Source organism: Brachypodium distachyon, chromosome 2 (genome assembly GCF_000005505.3).
Source record: "Brachypodium distachyon strain Bd21 chromosome 2, Brachypodium_distachyon_v3.0, whole genome shotgun sequence".
Classification (NCBI taxonomy): domain Eukaryota; kingdom Viridiplantae; phylum Streptophyta; class Magnoliopsida; order Poales; family Poaceae; genus Brachypodium; species Brachypodium distachyon.
Window position 1 is genome coordinate 29,174,482 of NC_016132.3, and position 17,160 is coordinate 29,191,641.

Here is a 17,160-nt window from a genome sequence, read left to right on the forward strand (position 1 = left end):
TTAATTTTCATGGGTTTGTAGTTGATCACATGGATCTTACTTTCATTGCTTCGTAGTTTATTACTCACTCCGATCCATAATAAGTGTCTAAGACTTGTTAGTACAAAATCCGAGACACTTATTCTGGGTCTGAGGGAGTACATGGATGTCGATTTCGTAGGTTTGTAGTTTATTACATGGATCTTGGTTTTGTGGGTTCTTAGTTTTTTTTTTACCAAAAACTGTGGGGGAAACCCCTACAGCAACTTTATTAATAAAAGGAACAACACTGTACAAGGGACAAAGGAAGATAAAAACCTTATCTAACTGCCTACTGTTACTAGTATACAACAAAGAATCTAGCAAAGCCACAAACCAAGGAACCAGCCCCGGCTTGAATCTATGTCTCAAGAGATGAAAGTCATGAAGAAAATTGGCACGCCAGGAGCTGAATGAAGGCATAATCCTAGAAAAGATCAAACCATTGCGTTGTTTCCAAATGTGCCAGCAAGCAAAAGCTGCAACCTCAATCAAGAATGGATGTCCAAAGGAATTCCCCGGCTGTCGAACAACCACATCCAAGGAAGAACCAGATCGCCAATCAATTTGGAGAAAAGACCAAACTCTTTGGCTGAAAGTGCACGAGAAGAAAAGATGTTGCCTATCTTCTAGGAAACGACCACGGCAAAGAACACAATGGTCATCATCATCCATCCTCCAGTGTCGTCGACGCATCATATCCCTCATATTAAGACGATCCACCAGTAACAAGTTTAACATGGATCTTGATTTCGTGGTCCGTTCGTAGGAGTAGTTTATTACATGGATCTTGATTTCGTGGGTTCTTAGTTATTACATGGATATTGATTTCGTGGGTTCGTACTTTATTACATGGATCGTGATTTCGTTGGTTCATATACTTCCATGGATGTTGATTTTTAGTTGGCTCCTATGGTGTTACATGGATCTTGATTTCGTGGGTTCGTAGTTCATTACATACCTGAATGTTGATTTCGTGGGTTCGTAGTTTGTTAGAGGGATCTTGATTCCGGGTTCGTATTTAGTCACATGGATCTTCATATCGTGCGTTCGTTTATTTCCTTGCAAGAGTTACTTCTGCTTATTCTCTGTCCTGCGACAGAAAGACGTCCTGGTCCGTTTGCCGACGCAACCCGTGGCCTCAGTTTTCCCAATCCTCTTGATCCAGACGAACAAACAAATCATAAAAAAGTTCGATCTAAACGGGCGAGATGCCAGGTGCTAGTTCCTCCATCATGTGTTGTTTCCTGGTTTGATGGCGAAGGCTAACTAATTGTTGTCTTGCTCGTTTGATTGATCGGTATTGTTATGTGCTTTTTACCAGGTCAGTGCTGACTCGAAAGAAAACATTTGCCCTAACAGTGGACTAGGTGTGCTGAAGAAGCAGCAGTCACAGGACGCACCAACTCGGACACACCAAATATCCAGCGCCAGCAAAAGACAGAGTGAGACCGAACAACTACGTTCAAAGGTTGCAGCTAGTACCTTCGTACTCTGTCGCACCTTATTATATATTTTGCTTGATTGCGATTGCTGATAATTGTTGTTATGCTTGCTTCACTGATCCATATTTTGCTGTGTTTGTTGCATGGGATTCAAGACTTCCAAACAGAACAAAACGATGGCTGATAACCATCAGAGTGATGGCAGGTGGGCACTATTTGTCGTCGACAATGCAGAGGAACAAGAGAATTTTGGCATCCTTGAGTACTGAAGGACCTACCACTGAGAGTGTTAGTAAAAAGCATTCACATCTGGGACAACCATTGTGTAATTCGAGCCTTCAAGACGCATCTGTAGTTCTTTCTACCATGGTATCGTGCCATATTTAATACCTTCGTTTGGTTGTGGTTGCAAATTAATTGTTGCAATTCTTGTTTGATTGATCAATTTTTTTCCTGTGCTTCTTAGAAGCCACCGAAGCAGCCGCAAGACAAGAACAACAGTGGTTTCTCAAACAGTCTGGGCATCTTGCCAGGAATGAGAACCCCAGATCATAACGGCACAAATCGAGAATCGAGTAATTCTGAAGAAGTTTCAGGTGCTGATCCAGATTCTGAAATTGACCCCTTAGTGCTAAGCCTACCTGTGCGATATGTGCTAGAAGAGAGGAGCGCTAGACCTACCGAGGCAGTTTCAGAAATTGACCACTTCGTTCAAGAGGAAAGGACTCCGACCTCAGCGGCTAGCTCCGAAGCCGTGGTGCTACTTCCTCCGTACCGTCGTTCCTTATTTCATATATGCTCTTTGATTCTGCACCCGAACAGATTGTTGTCATGCTGCTTGCTTGTCTTGTCCATATTGTGTTCTTATCAGGAGTGGAAGAATAGGCCTAACCCGACGCATCCACTTACCCATCTGGGCACGAGAGGCTGACCTGTGCCAGACGACAGAAGTGGACCTACTCAGTCCATTGTTCAAGAGCAAGTGGTTCAGACCCCTGCGGGTTGTGGTTCTACTTCCTCCATATTGTTGTGCCTTATTATATAGTTCAGCTGTTGTCATCCTCAGCTGGTTGGTCCATTTTGCGTGCTCACCAGGCGTCGATCGAGAAAAGACGATCGGCGCAAGAGGAGAGAACTGCCAGACCTAGCAGCTCCCATCGATCTGACGAAAGTGAGTGCCCTACCAGTGCTTACCGCATTTAGCCATGTGTACCCTGAAGAGCTCACTTGCATGTATGTTAGTTGTTGGTGCAATAATGACCACGCACTGCCTGCCTGCCTTGTTTCCTAGGTAATGATGTTTTAGGGGATGTCTCTACGGACAATGAACACCCTGCGCACTTGATGGACAAGGATTTGGGGCTACGACAAGAGACAACTCCGTCTGGCAATTGGCTCGATGGCATGTTTCTTGAGCTAAACTTTTTCTTCCAGAATCTTTTCGCCTTTGACCATAATCTTCTCAACAGGTTTTTTTATGAGCTCTTGTATGTTACCCCGAAATTAATTAATACCTCTTCTATGTTACCCTGAAATTAATTAAGACCGTTAATTTGTTTTGATCTAAAGGCTCAGTTAAGTTGGTACTCCCCCTTACTCAAATTTAGGATCGTGGAGTACCCCAACGGAGTACTGAAAAAGAACGAACGAAGTATCAGGCATGGATAAAAATGTAAACAAAAAACCGTGGCTTATCTTTCTCGCCGTTTCCTCTTCTCCGTCCGCCTCCGAGGGGCCTCCGCCGCCGTAGGCCGCCTCCCGAGGTCTCTCCGCCGCCACAGGCCGCTTCCCAATCTCCCTCCTCCGTCGCGTCAGGTGTTGTGGCTTTCCTTCGGACGCGCGCGCGAGGCCGTGGGTGCGGCACTGACGTCGACGTTAATTAGCGGCTGCCCGACGAACGCGAGGGAAAGGACGAGAAGACCGTGCCGAACCTGCCGCAACTGCTGGACCCGAGCCCCAGGAACACGGCCAAGAAGTGCGCCATCTCCTGCCTCCTGTTGCTGTCGGCGAGCAAGCTATGAAGAAGCTCCGTGAGATGGACGTCACCGGCGTGCGGCACGAATCCTTGAATGGCGGCGGCAGCGCTGCGAGGAGGTCGCCGGCGCAGGATGGGTGGGTAGCAGCGGCGGCGCGCTGCGAGAAGGGCGCCAAGGCAGGCGGCACGGGCTTGGCGGCGAGCGGCAGCAGCACGTTGCGAGGAGGGCGCTGAGGTAACGCGGCATGGGCTGAGCGGCGAGCTGCGGCGGCGCTGTAGGAGGGCGAGGACAGCAGCGGCGAATTGCTGCGCGGAGGGCGCCGCCGGTGCTTCAGAGGAGTGCGGGCGATCGGGATTCAGGAGAAATCTGATGCTGAGTAGTATATTTTTTCTTTTTTCTTTTAGTGTGAAAAGTCTGTTATACCCCTTCTTAATAATCCACCTAAACTCTGTGGAGTATCAGGTACCGGAGAAAACGTTATATGTAGATTTCAAATTTGAAGATGCTCCCGTGCGAAGGGGAAAAAACCGTGGAGTACAACTCCACAAGTTGTACAAATCTACTGGCACTAAGCTGCCAATCATAGTCCCCCCCGGGAGTTCTGGGATTTCTTCAGTTAACACAGCTTCGAAGTTTGCAACCGAATGCAACATTGCGGTTAGGAACTTGATACCAATTTATGTGAATTGGAGCAAATACAGGAAGAAGGAATAGGTCATCAAACTGTTTCTACACAGACTCAATGTACATAAACTGCTAGTCTTTGCCCCCTGTAGTCTTTAGATAGCTGGTAATTTTCGTGCATTGCCATTCTAATGCTTGTTCTTTCATGTCAGCAGGCAAAGTTTGCAATTGATACCAAGGATGAACGGGTGAAAGCAGTCTGCATCGATTCTCTTAGGAAAGCTGTTAAGCGAGAGCGACACCTGCTAAAAAACTGCAGTTCGACATCAAGTGCCCTTGTGATGTGCCCTTGCTTAGTCCTACCTACAGCAGGAGTGACGATAACTGGAAGAACTGGTCAAGCACTGGAATAAACCTAACACATTCGTCAGTTCCTTCCTGAAATCAAAGCTGTTGTTATCGACATGGATACATATACCTGTAGTAACTGTACCGTTCTAGCAGAGGACGTGCCAAATCAACAAGGAGAACCGCTCAAAGGTTCAGTTTCCTCAAACAACCGGTTCGCGCGGCTATGCAGCTGTTATGGTTAGCTTGGTAAGTTAATAGATTTGTATTAGTTGAACAGAATGTTCTGATCGTTTTTTATAGAGGACAATTAAGCGTCTTGCTTGTACGTATATCTTTTCAGGCAGACCAATTCGAGGGTAAAATACCAAATGCTCTTGATCTGTTCATGCTCTGCCACAACAGCAAGCAGAAGGGCTTTTCCACATGTGCAAAAGATGCCATTGTAAGACATCTTTCAATATGCCCTAGGTAAAGCAAATCGTACGCTTTCCGTGGTTAATTACCATGTCTATCCATTGAATGCAAGGGCGACAAGGAACAAAAGCTTGTCGGACCTAGAGCAAATGGTGAAAGCAGGAATGCTTCCTGGGTTGTATCGGAGGTTTTACTGAAGCGTATAGTGAAACCTCGTTTCCTTCAGAATGTGGGGGTTGAGCCAAAGCCCGTTCGAACCACAGCAAAGATCCTTGCGGCAGAAGTGCACCGGATACAGGAGGAGAATGTTCAGCTGAGGGATGTTTCCAACAGGCAGCACAAACAAATAGCAGAGCTGACGAGGCTTCTCGCTGAAAACAATAAAGCTGCACCCAGGCATTGAAGCGATGCACGCTGCACGGGAGGCCCAGTTTTTTGCTCGGTACAATGAGCTCCAAAGGTACTGTGCTGCCCTGGTCGTCCGATAGCTGAACTGTTATTTTTGCTTGCCTGATCGTTGGATGGATCAAGTGCATGATCGAACTGTTATTTTGGCTGCGTATCGTGCGATGGGAAGCTGTGTTCGTATGCCATTCGCAAAAATGGCACCTCTGTTGTCGATGTATTGTATTTCTCATGTGCTGGGGCCTGGGTGTGGTGAAGCTCAGCCTTACGTCCCTGGTGGACTGTTTTATCTTTAGTACGAACGTATAGGCCGTAGCTTTGTTTGGCCTCGTTATTATTGGGCCTTACGTGGTACCAGAATAGAACGAATGGCCAGATGAACAAACCGTAAACGGCCCTGTCGACATGGGCTGCCCCGATACTACTGGGCTTGACAAAAATTCATTAAAGAGCCGGCACTTTACTCTTGGGCCTCTTAAGAAAAATGGTAAATGGGCCGGCCCATTAATCCGAGGCCTGTTGACAAACCGTAAATAGGCCGGTCTTTACTGTTTCTCTGGATGAATAATCCGTAAATGGGCCGGCCCGTTACTACTAGGCCTCGATTTATGTGGGCCGGCCTAACTAGCCTTAACGGGCCTACCAAATTCTTGGGCCTCGAGGGACACGTGTCTGTACTCGAGGAAGACACGTGGCCCAATAGGAAACCGAAGTGCGGACCGTCAGGATGCCGACGCGCGTCCTGTCAAGATGCCAACACGTGTTCACTCGGCAAGAAGACACGTGTCCAATTAGGATGGCGACACATGTCAAGGCAGCAAGCCCACACGTGTAGCTCGGCAACGTCGACACGTGAAACTATGAAAAGCCGACTCGTGAACCAATCCGAACTCGACATGTGTCGTCCTCTGACAGGTCCGTACATCGGACACGTGTCGTCCCTGTGGCCTACCTCGTGGCTTTGACGGTCAACACATGTGTTAAACGTTAGATTCACTCCTAACAATGCTGACGTCATCGTATCAGTGACAGCTTGACCGGACTTAATGGGCTGGGCGGAGCCAAGGCTTGGTAAGGATCGAGACGGCCTAGGACCGTCATTGAGGGCGAACTTGGTGACGGCTGGGACGTTCTGTCATGAAGTACAATCTATGAGCATGGGTCAAAGATGTTTAGCAGGACTGTCATAAAATATTTTTAGGTGACGGATTTTTGGCCCATTATTACGGCTTCAGAACGTCATAGTTTAGGTAAATTCTTGTAGTGTTAATGCCCTGTCTTCACTATTCTGCTGCCCCCACCTGTAAGCCCGAGTGGAGGTTCTCGGGAGGCGCTCCACGACTCGGGCTGGGAACGTTGCGGGGACTGCATGCCTTGACCTTGCCGGGACGGCGCTTCTCGGGTTGCTGCTGCAGGAACGTACCCTTCCAATTCTGGATCTTGGCTTTGACATTGTCAAAGGTGTCAGAACTCTCATCCTCCAATGTGTGATGGTCTTGCTAGTGAGTGTCTTCTCGTGGGGTCAGTTGGTTGGCCTTGCGGGAGGGGGGGGGGGGGGAGGGGGCTCACCCTACTCGGAAACTTGTCCTTGCGGGACCGTGGGCGTTGCGACCCACTCGTCCAGCATCAGTGGGACCCCGTGGGCCACTGGTGCGACAGTTGTGTCCTCTAAATGTAAATTCTCGAAGTTTAAAGATCGATGTTGCTTTGGGAAATCTATAGTAAAGTTTATGTCTGTGTTTGAGTGGAACCCAAATGTAGATTTGAGTCTTGTTTTTTTTTAGCCCGGAGACTCCCGGTGGGAGTGGCTCCTGAGCGTTGTCTTGGCTGGAATTGACATGTGAAGTGGCAGAATGATTTCTACCAGATGCGCTACCAGCGCTCCCGGTGGGAGTAGCCCCCGGGTCTAGGCGTGACTGCTCGCAGTCGGGGGTAGACCCAAGTACTTTGGTCTTGCATGTCCGGCCTTGGACTTTTGTGTGTTGAGTGCGTCTAAGACCGCACTTTAGGCTGATTGGACGTAGTCTCTCGAGGGTTAGTTTTAAGGGTCGATTGGACGCAGCTCCCGAGTGTCGAGGCTTATTGGACGTAGTCTCTCGAGGGTCCCAAGTCAAGGTCGAAGGTCGACTGGACGCAGCTCCTAAGTGTCAAGTTTTAAGGGTCGATTGGACGCAGCCCCCGAGTGTCGAGTGCGTCCAAGACCGGGTTTGGCTGTCGATTTGGTGCAGCCCCCGAGCGTCGGGTGCGACCAAAACTGTATTCAGAGGTCGAGTGGCCGGAGCCCCCGAGCAGCAGGTCGAGGACCTAATGTGGGGGGATTGGACAAAGCCCCCGAGTGTCGGGTGTATGCAATACCCTCATGAGTCGATTGAACGAGACCCAGATTGCTGGGTAAGTTCAAGATGGAAAAAGTAGTGACTTGGGAATAGCCCCTGGGTGTCTCAGCTGGCGCCCAAGATGGTATTATGGTCAATTTGGACGAAGCCCCCAAGTATCAGGCGTGTCCAAGACAAAGTAGTTGAGCTCTGAGTAGAGAAAAGTAACAGTTTTATTATGTACCGGAGTACACGGTAGTAATAAGAACAATTAGACTGTAAGACAAATCTAGGCTAGGAGAGATGGAGAAAACAACTAAATAGAGAAAAAACTGTAGAGGTTTAAGCGTAGAAGCATCGCAATTGTGCGACGTTCCACGGCCTGTTGTAGGTGACACCGCTCTTCATATCTTTATGATAGTATAAGCGCCGCATGACACCACTTTGGTGACAACGTATGGTCCTTCCCATGGTGATTGGAGCTTGTGGTGCCCCTTCTGTTTGAGTCGAAGGACTAAGTCACCCTCGACGAAGGAGCGGCGACGCAACCGATGGCCGTGGTAGTTGCGTAGGCTTTGCTGGTAAACGGCTGCTCGTGCGACGGCGACGTCGCGAGCTTTGTCGATTGCGTCGAGGGTGTCTTCCATTGTGTGAAATCATAGGTGATGTGTAACATTGGCAAGTGTTTTAGATGAAACATTGATGTGGATACTTTGAATAATATGGATACTTATGTGATGACATGTATGTTATGTTGGAACTTACCCTGAGTCAAGTCGTGGACTTGTGCTCGTACTTGTTATTTGTGTGTTCGCTTTCAGGTGTTGCCGGAGCTAGAGAAACGTGGTCGATGACGGGATCGAGGGACGAAGCTTGGGCGAAGTTGAGGTCGAGGATCAAGGTCATGCGGAACGTTCGTGCGAAGGAACAATGAAAGTGAAGGCTACGATGATCCGGGAGGACACTGGTTTGTCGTACGTTGTTTATACCGGAGATGTACGGTATTGGAAATATTCGACACGTGATGGTCGAGTTTTGAAGACAACACAAGAAGAGTTGATGGCATGGAGTGGTATCAACGTGAAGACATGTAGGTCCAGCCGTGGTTGGATGAGAGCTGTTTAAAGATTAAACAGTAGCGTCATCAAAATGGCTTTTGATGGAAAAGTGGTCCACATGAAAGTTGTGAGCGTCGTCGAGACGAACAAGTTTGCTTTTGGAGTCATCTCAATCCGAGGTCGTATGCGGGTCCCATGGGCAGAATACTGACCGGGACAGAGGAGTTGATGTTGGATTCGGACTCGGTTTAGGATCGCGAATTTTTCCTTATAAATAGAGGACGTCTAGGCTAGGGTTTTAGCAAGGACGTGAGGGAACTCAGAGCTTTGGATGTAGATCAATTCTTGGAGAGTTCTTGGATGCATGGTCGCATCTTTTATAATCGATCGACATCGTTGCAATAAAGAGATTCATTGGCGGTGTCATCTCTGTTCTTCTCGGATCTTCGTGGATTCTTCGTGATAGATCTTTCTAACACTTTGCTGCAGGTTTATCACGAGTGCATAATACTTTGCTTCAGGTTTATCACGAGATCAAGGAAACACCGCGATTACTTCATCTTTCTTATTATTTCTCAAAATTGGTTTTAGATTAATCCTCGTAACTTTCTGTCAGCTGTTACTGTTTTGATCATATCTTTTGATTCATATGTCCGATTGAGATGATTCTTGTTGTGTTGGTTAGATAATTTCAATACCTGCTTTTTGCATACTCATACATAATTTTTGGTCCAGCCAATCTAAAGTTACATTGGATTTACTATCACAAACAGATTAGGATTTAAGGGATTGAACTTTCAGGAAAAGTTTTAATTTTCTTCCGCGCAATCATTCACCCCCCCTCTGATTGCCTATCTCGATCTCACACATTGGCATGTCGACCTCCGGACCAGAGTATGCCGTAACCTGAGGGGCGTTGAGCCTGACGTCAGATGGTAGAACGGCTTCGGTGCCATACACCATGAAGAACAGTGTGAATTTGGTGCAGCCGTTAGGAGTCGTACGCAGGCTCCAGAGGATAGAGGGTAGCTGCTCAACCCACACTCCAGCTGCTCGGTGCAGGGGAGTCATGAGTCGCTTCTTGATGCCGACTGTGAGCAGACCATTGGTCTTTTCGACCCGTCCGTTGGTCTGTGGATGCGCCACAGCGGCATAGTTGAGGCGGATCCCCATCTTCTCGCAGAAGTCCTGGAGCTCGTTTGAGATGAAGTTGGAACTTTTTCTGTGATAATATTGTGTGGCACCCCGAAGCGGAATATGATGGAACGGAAGAAAAGCACAGCAGATGTGCCCGTGGCGTTTGTCATGGGGATTGCCTCGATCCACTTTGTGAACTTGTCGATGGCGACAAGCAGGAAGGTATGGCCTCCTTCTTTGGACCGGTGGAGTGGGCCAACCATGTCGAGTCTCCACTGGGCGAAGGGCCAGGCGAGGGGAATCATTTTTAGCTCTGAGGCAGGCACTTGTGGCCTGGTGGCAAACATCTGACAAGCCACGCATCGGGTCACGATGTCGGCGGCGTCTTGTAGTGCTGTCGGCCAGTAGAATCTGGCTCGAAATGCCTTTGCCGCGATAGCATGGCTGCTCGCGTAGTGGCCACACGTGCCTTGATGGATGTCGATCAAGACCTCCCGTCCTTCCACAGGTGTGATACACCACTGGAGAACGCCGGAGACGCTCTGCTTGTAGAGCTCGCCTTCAATGATGGTAAATGCCTTAGAGCGGCGAGCAATGCGTCGAGCTTCGGCTACGTCCTCAGGGAGTTCTCGGCGTAGCATAAATGCGAGGAAAGGCTGCATCCATGTTGGCTCGACCATGAGCACCCCGTCCGACTCCTCCTCACCACTTGCGATCTCTGGATCGTTAGGTGAGTTGAGATTAGAGGGTTCGTCATTGCTGATGGCTCCGTCAGTTGATGTTGATTGCTTTGGGGCGATGGCGCTCTTTTCTTTTATGGACCGTTGATGAATGACCTCCAAGTATACCCCGGATGGGACAGGAGAACGGGTCGAGCCGAGGTTGGCCAGATTATCAGCCTCGTCATTGCTATTGCGGCTGATGTGGCACAACTTACATCCTTCGAATTGGCCCTCCAACATATTGTACATGTCGCGGTAAGCAATCATGGTGTCACAGATGGTGTCACAGGTCTTCATCGTCTGCTGTACGAGTCACCGTATATCATGAGTCGAGTGGCCCTGCAGGCTTTGGCCATGCGCATGGCATGTAGGAGGGCTTCATACTCGGCTTCATTGTTAGAGGGGTTGCGAAAGTGCATTTGCAGCACATAGCAGAGCCTGTCGCCTTTCGGTGAGATTAGCACGACGCCGGTGCCGGCTCCTTCGTGCCGCTTTGACCCGTCAAAGTACATCGTCCATGAGCTGGACGTGTCCAGCGGACCCGGAGTCTTGGCCTCAGTCCACTTAGCGATGAAATAGAGAAGCACTTGCGACTTGATCGATTCTCTTCGCTCGTAAGTTATGTTACGAGGAGAGAGCTCGATTCCCCACTCGGTGACTCGGCCTGTTGCCTCTGGGTTGTTTAGGATGTTAGCAAGTGGGGCCTCGCTAACAACCACGACTGAGTGCTGTTGGAAGTAATGCCTGAGTTTGCGTGCTGTCAGGAAGACCCCGTATGCAAGCTCATGGAAATGAGGGTAGTGTTGATTCGTTGGTGAGAGAACCTCATTGTTGTAGTAGACCGGGCGCTTGACACCGTGGGTCTTACCTTCTTCGGCTCGCTCAACCACTATAGCTGTGCTGACCACCTGAGTGGTGGCTGCGATGTATAGTAGGATTTGTTCATCTTCATGTGGGGCGACAAGGATCGGCGAAGTCGACAGCAGGCGTTTCAGGTATGCGAAGGAGGCCCTGGTTTCGGGTGTCCATGCGAAATCATCGTTCTTCTTTTTTTAGGAGATGGTAGAAGGGCAAAACTTTTTCTCCTAGCCTGCCGATGAACCAACTCAGAGCAGCAAGTCGAGCGGTGAGCTGTTGGAGCTCATGGATTTTGGTCGGCACCTTCATTGTTAGGATGGCTCTAATCTTTGTCGTATTCGCCTCCATGCCTCGAGCCGAGAGGAAGTACCCCGAAAGTGCACTTGGTGGGATTGAGCTTGATTTTGTACTTTTCCAGGTTGAATGTTTCTCGTATGTCATTGAGGAGGGTTGCTTCTTTCTTGGTTTTGATGATGATGTCATCGATACACACCTGGACGTTGTTGCCGAGCTGAGATTGCATGCAGGTCTGCATGCAACGCTGATAGGTGGCGCCTGCATTTTTGAGGCCGAAAGGCATCGTCATGTAGCAAAGGACGTCGTAAGGAGTGACAAATGCGGTCTTTTCCTCGTCCTCGACCTTGAGTCGAATCTGGTTGTAGCCTGAATAGGCATCGAGGAAAGACAGGCGCTCGCAGCCGACAGTCGAGTCGACAATCTGGTCGATCCGAGGCAAGGGGAAGTTTTCCTTGGGGCAGTTCTTATTAAGTGACATCAAGTCGACGCACATGCGAAGGTCGTGGTGTTTTTTTTTCGAGACAAGGACGGGGTTTTCTACACAGGTCGTCTGCTTTATCTCCCGGATGAATTTGGCCTCAAGGAGTCCGTTGACCTCTTCTCTGATGGCTTTGCGTTCTGGCTGTGAGAAATTCCGCATGGTTGTCGCACCGGCTTGGCGTTCTCGTCGAATTGAGTGCGTGCTCGGCGAGTTCCTTGGGAATTCCTGGCATGTCGGCTGGCACCCAAGAAAAGAATTCCCAATGCTCACAGAGGAACTCGACAAGCGTGCTTTCCTATGCAGGAGGAAGGCTCGTTGAGATAACGGCAGCCTTGCTAGGATCGGTCGGGTGGATCTGAACTTCCTTAGTATCTGCCTTCTTGTTGTACTCGGGTTGATGAGTCGCTTTCTTGATGACGGGAGGTTGATCATGATCGGTTGAAGTTTTGAGCTGTTCAAACTCTTCATGCATGCCGAATGACTCGGAGATTTTATGAAACTCCTTGTCACGGCTATCTGAACGTGTGAAGTTGCTGGAAACGCTGATCACATCATTGCGCCCAAGCATTTTTAGCTTAAGGTAAGCATAATGCGGGACCGCCATGAAGCGAGCCAACGCGACTCGACTCAAGACCACGTGGTACTGGGAAGGCCAGTCGACCACTTTGAAGTCGAGTCTTTCGCGTCTAAATATGTCAGGCGTGCCGAACACCACATCCAGGCTCACTTTGCCTAGTGGCGTAGGTGCTTTGCCTGGGATGATGCCATGGAAAGTTGTGTCCGTGGCAGCAAGCTTCGTTGTTGAGCGATTCATCCCTCGCAAAGTATCGGAGTAGATGATATTGAGACTGTTGCCGCCGTCAATAAACACTTTGCCCATCATGTATCCTCCGATCTGAGCATCAAGCACCAAGGCTGCATGCCCAGGTCACGGGACTCGGGGAGAGTGATCTTCTCGGGAAAAGATGATTTTTGTTTCAGACCAATTGAGGTAGTTAGGTACGGCGGGCAGTGTAGCCACGGCCATATGCACCTATCGGGTTGTCAACTTCTAGACCCGATTGGTTGGCTTGCCCTTCTGGATCATGCATATGTGACCTGCTGGAGCTAGATAGCTATCGACAGTGGCGGGTGACGATTCCGATGTGGGCTGTGCTCGACTCACTGCTTCAGCGAAGTTAGCTTGAAGTGGAGGAGGTGGCGGAGCACCAACGGCTACGGTCCTAGGCATGGGAAGGCGGTGGCACCATGTCGACTCTGTTGTTCGTATACTGGTGTGGGCCAGGTAGTTGAGGATAGCCAACATACGCAGTCGATTGTTGGGTTCGTGCGAACTCGTGCTGCAACTCCTTGAAGCGTTTGCAGTCCATCAGCGGGTGGCTGGGCTTGATGTTGCCTTGCTCGTCCCTGTAGACGTGAAAAGGGCAAGGAGCCGCCAGCTGTTGGGAGAGTGAAGGCTGGCCTCCCTTGCGCTGCCACTGTGGTTTGTGTCCGCGAAAGTCACCGCTGCGGCTTCTCTCTCCTTGTGAGGTGGCTGCGATGAACTCAGGTAACGTGGGTTCCTCAAACGTGCGACCCTTGCACTTTTTTCTGCGCTCGAAGCCGCGGTCTCTATCGTTGTCTGGAGTTTGATGACACTCGTTGCGGACCGAGTCTTCACCGTCGACCCACCGATTGGCAATCTCCATCAGATAGTTGATGGTTGCGTGTCGGACGCGACCCAGTTCTTCCTTAAGATCGACTCGACAAAGCCCTCGCTTGAGCATCGATGGCACTCTCATCAGAGACTTCCTTGGAGGCGTGTTTGGTGTTGGTCCAACGCTGAATATACGAGCGAATGGATTCCCCCTCGCGTTTAGTGCAGGCTCGGAGCTGCTCAAGGGATATCGGGCGTTTATACGTAGCTTTGAAGTTACGAGTGAAGGCCTGGACCAGTTCGTCCCACAAGGTGATTTCTCCGTCGTGTAGGCTATTCAACCAGGTGCGTGCTAGGCCCTTGAGTTGGAGTTGAAGGCACTGCATGGCAATAGTCCGTGACCCGCCCTGGCAGCGAATCCCAGTGAGATAATCTTCGAGCCAGGTCCTGGGCTCCTGAGTGCCATCGTATTTGGCCAGATCAGCAGGTGGCTTGAGATTTCTCAGCATCCTGGTTCGGCGAATACGACGGCTGAAGCATGGTGCTCCGCAAGTTTTGGTCTTGATCCGATTCGGGAGAGTACTCACGGTGGTTTCTCTGCTGAGTATGATCGTGATTGTCGACTCGACGGGAGACCCACTTCTCCCTTGAGGGTTGGCATCACGCTCGTTACGCCCCAAGGTAGGTGAACGGCGATCGCACTGGGTTTTTCAGTCAGCATGGGGTGGAGTCTGGTCCCAAGATGGTCTTTGATTGGCTAGCTCCTGGCCGACGTAGGAGGCTCCTGCCTTGTTCAATTCTTCTAGAATCTGCTTGTGGATGCGTGAATGGAGGATGGGCGGTGAAGTGGAAGGAGCCGAAGGTCATCAACTCCGCCTGAGTCGACAACTTGTCGTCTGGAGATGGAACCGCTGAGGTCGTGTCTCCAACACACGTCCTTCCCACAGACGGCGCCAATGACGTAGGGGTGACTTCGACAATGTCCATATTGCTGGACTTGTATCTAGGAAAGTTTCAAGTGTATGTGTTGGCGATCTCGTCGGCTAACAAGGACACAGGGGACACGATTTACCCAGGTTCGGGGCCCTCGGAAGGTAATATCCCTACGCCCTGCTTGTCTAGATTGTACTGATGAGTCGATTACAAGGGAGCTGCGGGGGCTAGATGCACAGATTCGATTTGTCGAGTGCGTCTAGGCGGCTTCTATGCTAGATTGGTTGATCTTGGCTCCCCCTTTTGGTCCCTTCATATATGCAGGAGACCAGGTCACAGGTAGAGGCCAAGTCAAATACATTGTTGAAATATACTATGTTTAGACTTCTTTGTCTTGAGCCCCAAGTTGAGCATATGGACTGCTAGAGTTGTAGTAGGCTTCCTTGTGGGCCCCAACTGGGCCGTGATGGGTATACTCGAGTCGAGTACGTGGTTAGTCATAACCACGTCGGCAAGTGGGTCCACCAGGTTGGACGGACTGACAATACGGGCCCACGCGTGAACGGGGTGGACACGTGGGAGTAGTTCGTAAGAACACATGCGGTCGGGTCTGATAGGCGGGCTAAGTCGTCTGGAGCAAATAACGCACGTGCTCGTAAAACAAGGTAAAAGCCTGACATGCGGGGTCGCCTGGAGATGTAGCGGCGGCTCTGCACACACGGTAGCATGTGGTGAGGACGCGCGTCCTTCCGTACCTTGCATGCGGGCCCCACGTCTGACACGAGGTGCCTGATCGTCACTTGTATGAACTGGATCGTAAGAACTCAGCCCAATAAGGGGTGCTGTAGCTCGATGCGTCCCGCGAATCTCGATTGGAGACGGAAAGAGCGGCTCTGACAGCATATTCCCGAGGCCTTTCCGACCATCCGAGACCAAATCGAGAGGATTTCTTATTTTAGGTGACAGTCTACTAGAACGCCACCGTGAGAACATCATAATTCAACCAAATTCTTGTAGTGAACTCATGTTGCCTGTTTCTCGCGAAGGAGACAATATGATGTTTAGGCATTTTCACGCTCATATTAAGGACGAAACACACCCTGTCTACTCTTCCAGGGACAGTTATGTGCTTGCTTCAACTATGCTTCATGATGTTTGCTTCTCGGGATGGAGGCATTGTGTTTGCTTAGATTATTGTCCAGCATCATGCTGCATGCATATGATTTTCTCTAGCCTGGTTGCTTTGTTTGTATTCTTTAGATGAATACATCCTATACAGATAGCCTCTCTTTGGTAAATTTGCTGAATACATGGTCATTCTTATGTACCATAGTATATCTTGAGGCCATTATCATTTGCATACCATCATGCTATTGTCTTTGTTTCAAATTTGGCAAACCATTGAAGCTGAAGGATGTCATTCTACTAAAACAAATCTCAGTTCACCAGATCTTGGTCTATCGTGTGCAATTTGCAAAGCTGTTGCATTTCAGTTTTACCCTCATCCATATTGAGCAATGTTTATCATTTTGCTTGAGAACAAGCAATGGTTTAAGTGTGGGGGTATGGTCAAGGTAATATTTGCATGATATTTGCCCCACTTAATTGACCTTTTGGTATCATTTTAATCTCATTTTGCCTCAAATCTGAATGATATAAGTATAATATTTGATCAGATGAGCAAAATCACACCATATGTAATATTTTTTGCAGATCAGTGCATTAAGGCACACTTTCTCCTAATTTTGGACAAGCTGCAAATGAAGCTTTATTCTTGAGGACCTGTATGTAAAGGAAACAAGGAGGCAAGGGCTCATGTGAAGATGAAAAGGACCAACTTGTGGGAGAGAAAGAAAAGGAGAAGGGCCGGAATGCAAATATGCCACAGGGGGTTAAATCCCTGGCTCCTCGCTTCGTGCAAATCTGAATGCTATAAGTATAATATTTCTTCCCCTGCCCCCTGCTGCTGCTCCACCACCGGCCGCCGCCGCGGCAAGGCCGGCGTGGCGGCGAGCAACCGAACCTGCTGCTGCCCTTCCTCCACTCCACAGGACAGCAGGCTATGCACTTCATCATCTATAACTTCTGCAGCTCCTCCAAGCCCGACCTGCAGCAGCGAACGACGCCATCGGCAAGCACGAAAAGACAACCTGCAGCTTCTTCCCCTTCTCCAACTTGTGCTGCCCCTTCTCCTTGGGTGAATCCCCATCAAAATCTCTCTCCCTTTCCCCCCTGTTTGCTTGCTGTTTGTATGAACTGAAAGTGAGAACTTGTGTTGATTTTGTGCGCCTACAAGCCGTTTGTTTAAATGTCAGTGAGAAACCTTATCAATTGTTGAGTTGTTCTACTGTGATATTTGTGAGCTATGTAATTATATTTTGTCCTGAGATTTGTCTGTGATATCTACTAGTCTGTGATTTAATTTTCTGTAATAATATACATGTTGCTGCCCTGTTATGAACTCTCTCCCATACCTAAATAATTTGCTTC

At 49.2% G+C, this 17,160-nt stretch overlaps 2 protein-coding genes, 1 long non-coding RNA gene and 1 other non-coding gene across 4 annotated transcripts; 2 read left to right on the plus strand and 2 right to left on the minus strand.

The window, feature by feature from the left end:
* Positions 1-202: 202 nt before the first annotated feature.
* Positions 203-3,509, minus strand: LOC112270590. The gene is made up of 2 exons (XR_002962855.1): positions 3,395-3,509; positions 203-3,326 (listed from the first exon to the last, which is right to left on the minus strand). It is a non-coding gene; the product is annotated as an uncharacterized LOC112270590 (long non-coding RNA).
* LOC112270589 lies at positions 1,514-2,886 on the plus strand. The gene is made up of 3 exons (XR_002962854.1): positions 1,514-1,832; positions 1,933-2,634; positions 2,755-2,886. It is a non-coding gene; the product is annotated as an uncharacterized LOC112270589 (transcript).
* A 774-nt stretch (positions 3,510-4,283) lies between the features above and the next one.
* On the plus strand, positions 4,284-5,491 carry LOC104583190. Its single transcript, XM_024458334.1, has 3 exons — positions 4,284-4,660; positions 4,755-4,856; positions 4,941-5,491. The coding sequence occupies exons 1-3, from the start codon at positions 4,649-4,651 to the stop codon at positions 5,229-5,231; spliced, it is 405 nt and encodes a 134-aa protein (XP_024314102.1). The 5' UTR covers positions 4,284-4,648; the 3' UTR covers positions 5,232-5,491.
* A 6,905-nt stretch (positions 5,492-12,396) lies between these two features.
* LOC100826647 lies at positions 12,397-12,981 on the minus strand. Its single transcript, XM_010234975.1, has one exon. It carries the CDS (start codon positions 12,979-12,981, stop codon positions 12,397-12,399), a length of 585 nt encoding a protein of 194 aa, XP_010233277.1.
* Positions 12,982-17,160: the final 4,179 nt, after the last annotated feature.

Bases quoted from the DNA above. Each gene is read 5' to 3' on its own strand.
- LOC104583190 (XM_024458334.1), top strand. The intron at 4,857-4,940 runs GTAAGACATCTT...ATTGAATGCAAG, and splicing joins CATGTGCAAAAGATGCCATT to GGCGACAAGGAACAAAAGCT.
- LOC100826647 (XM_010234975.1), bottom strand. From the start codon at position 12,981: ATGGGCAAAGTGTTTATTGACGGCGGCAACAGTCTCAATATCATCTAC.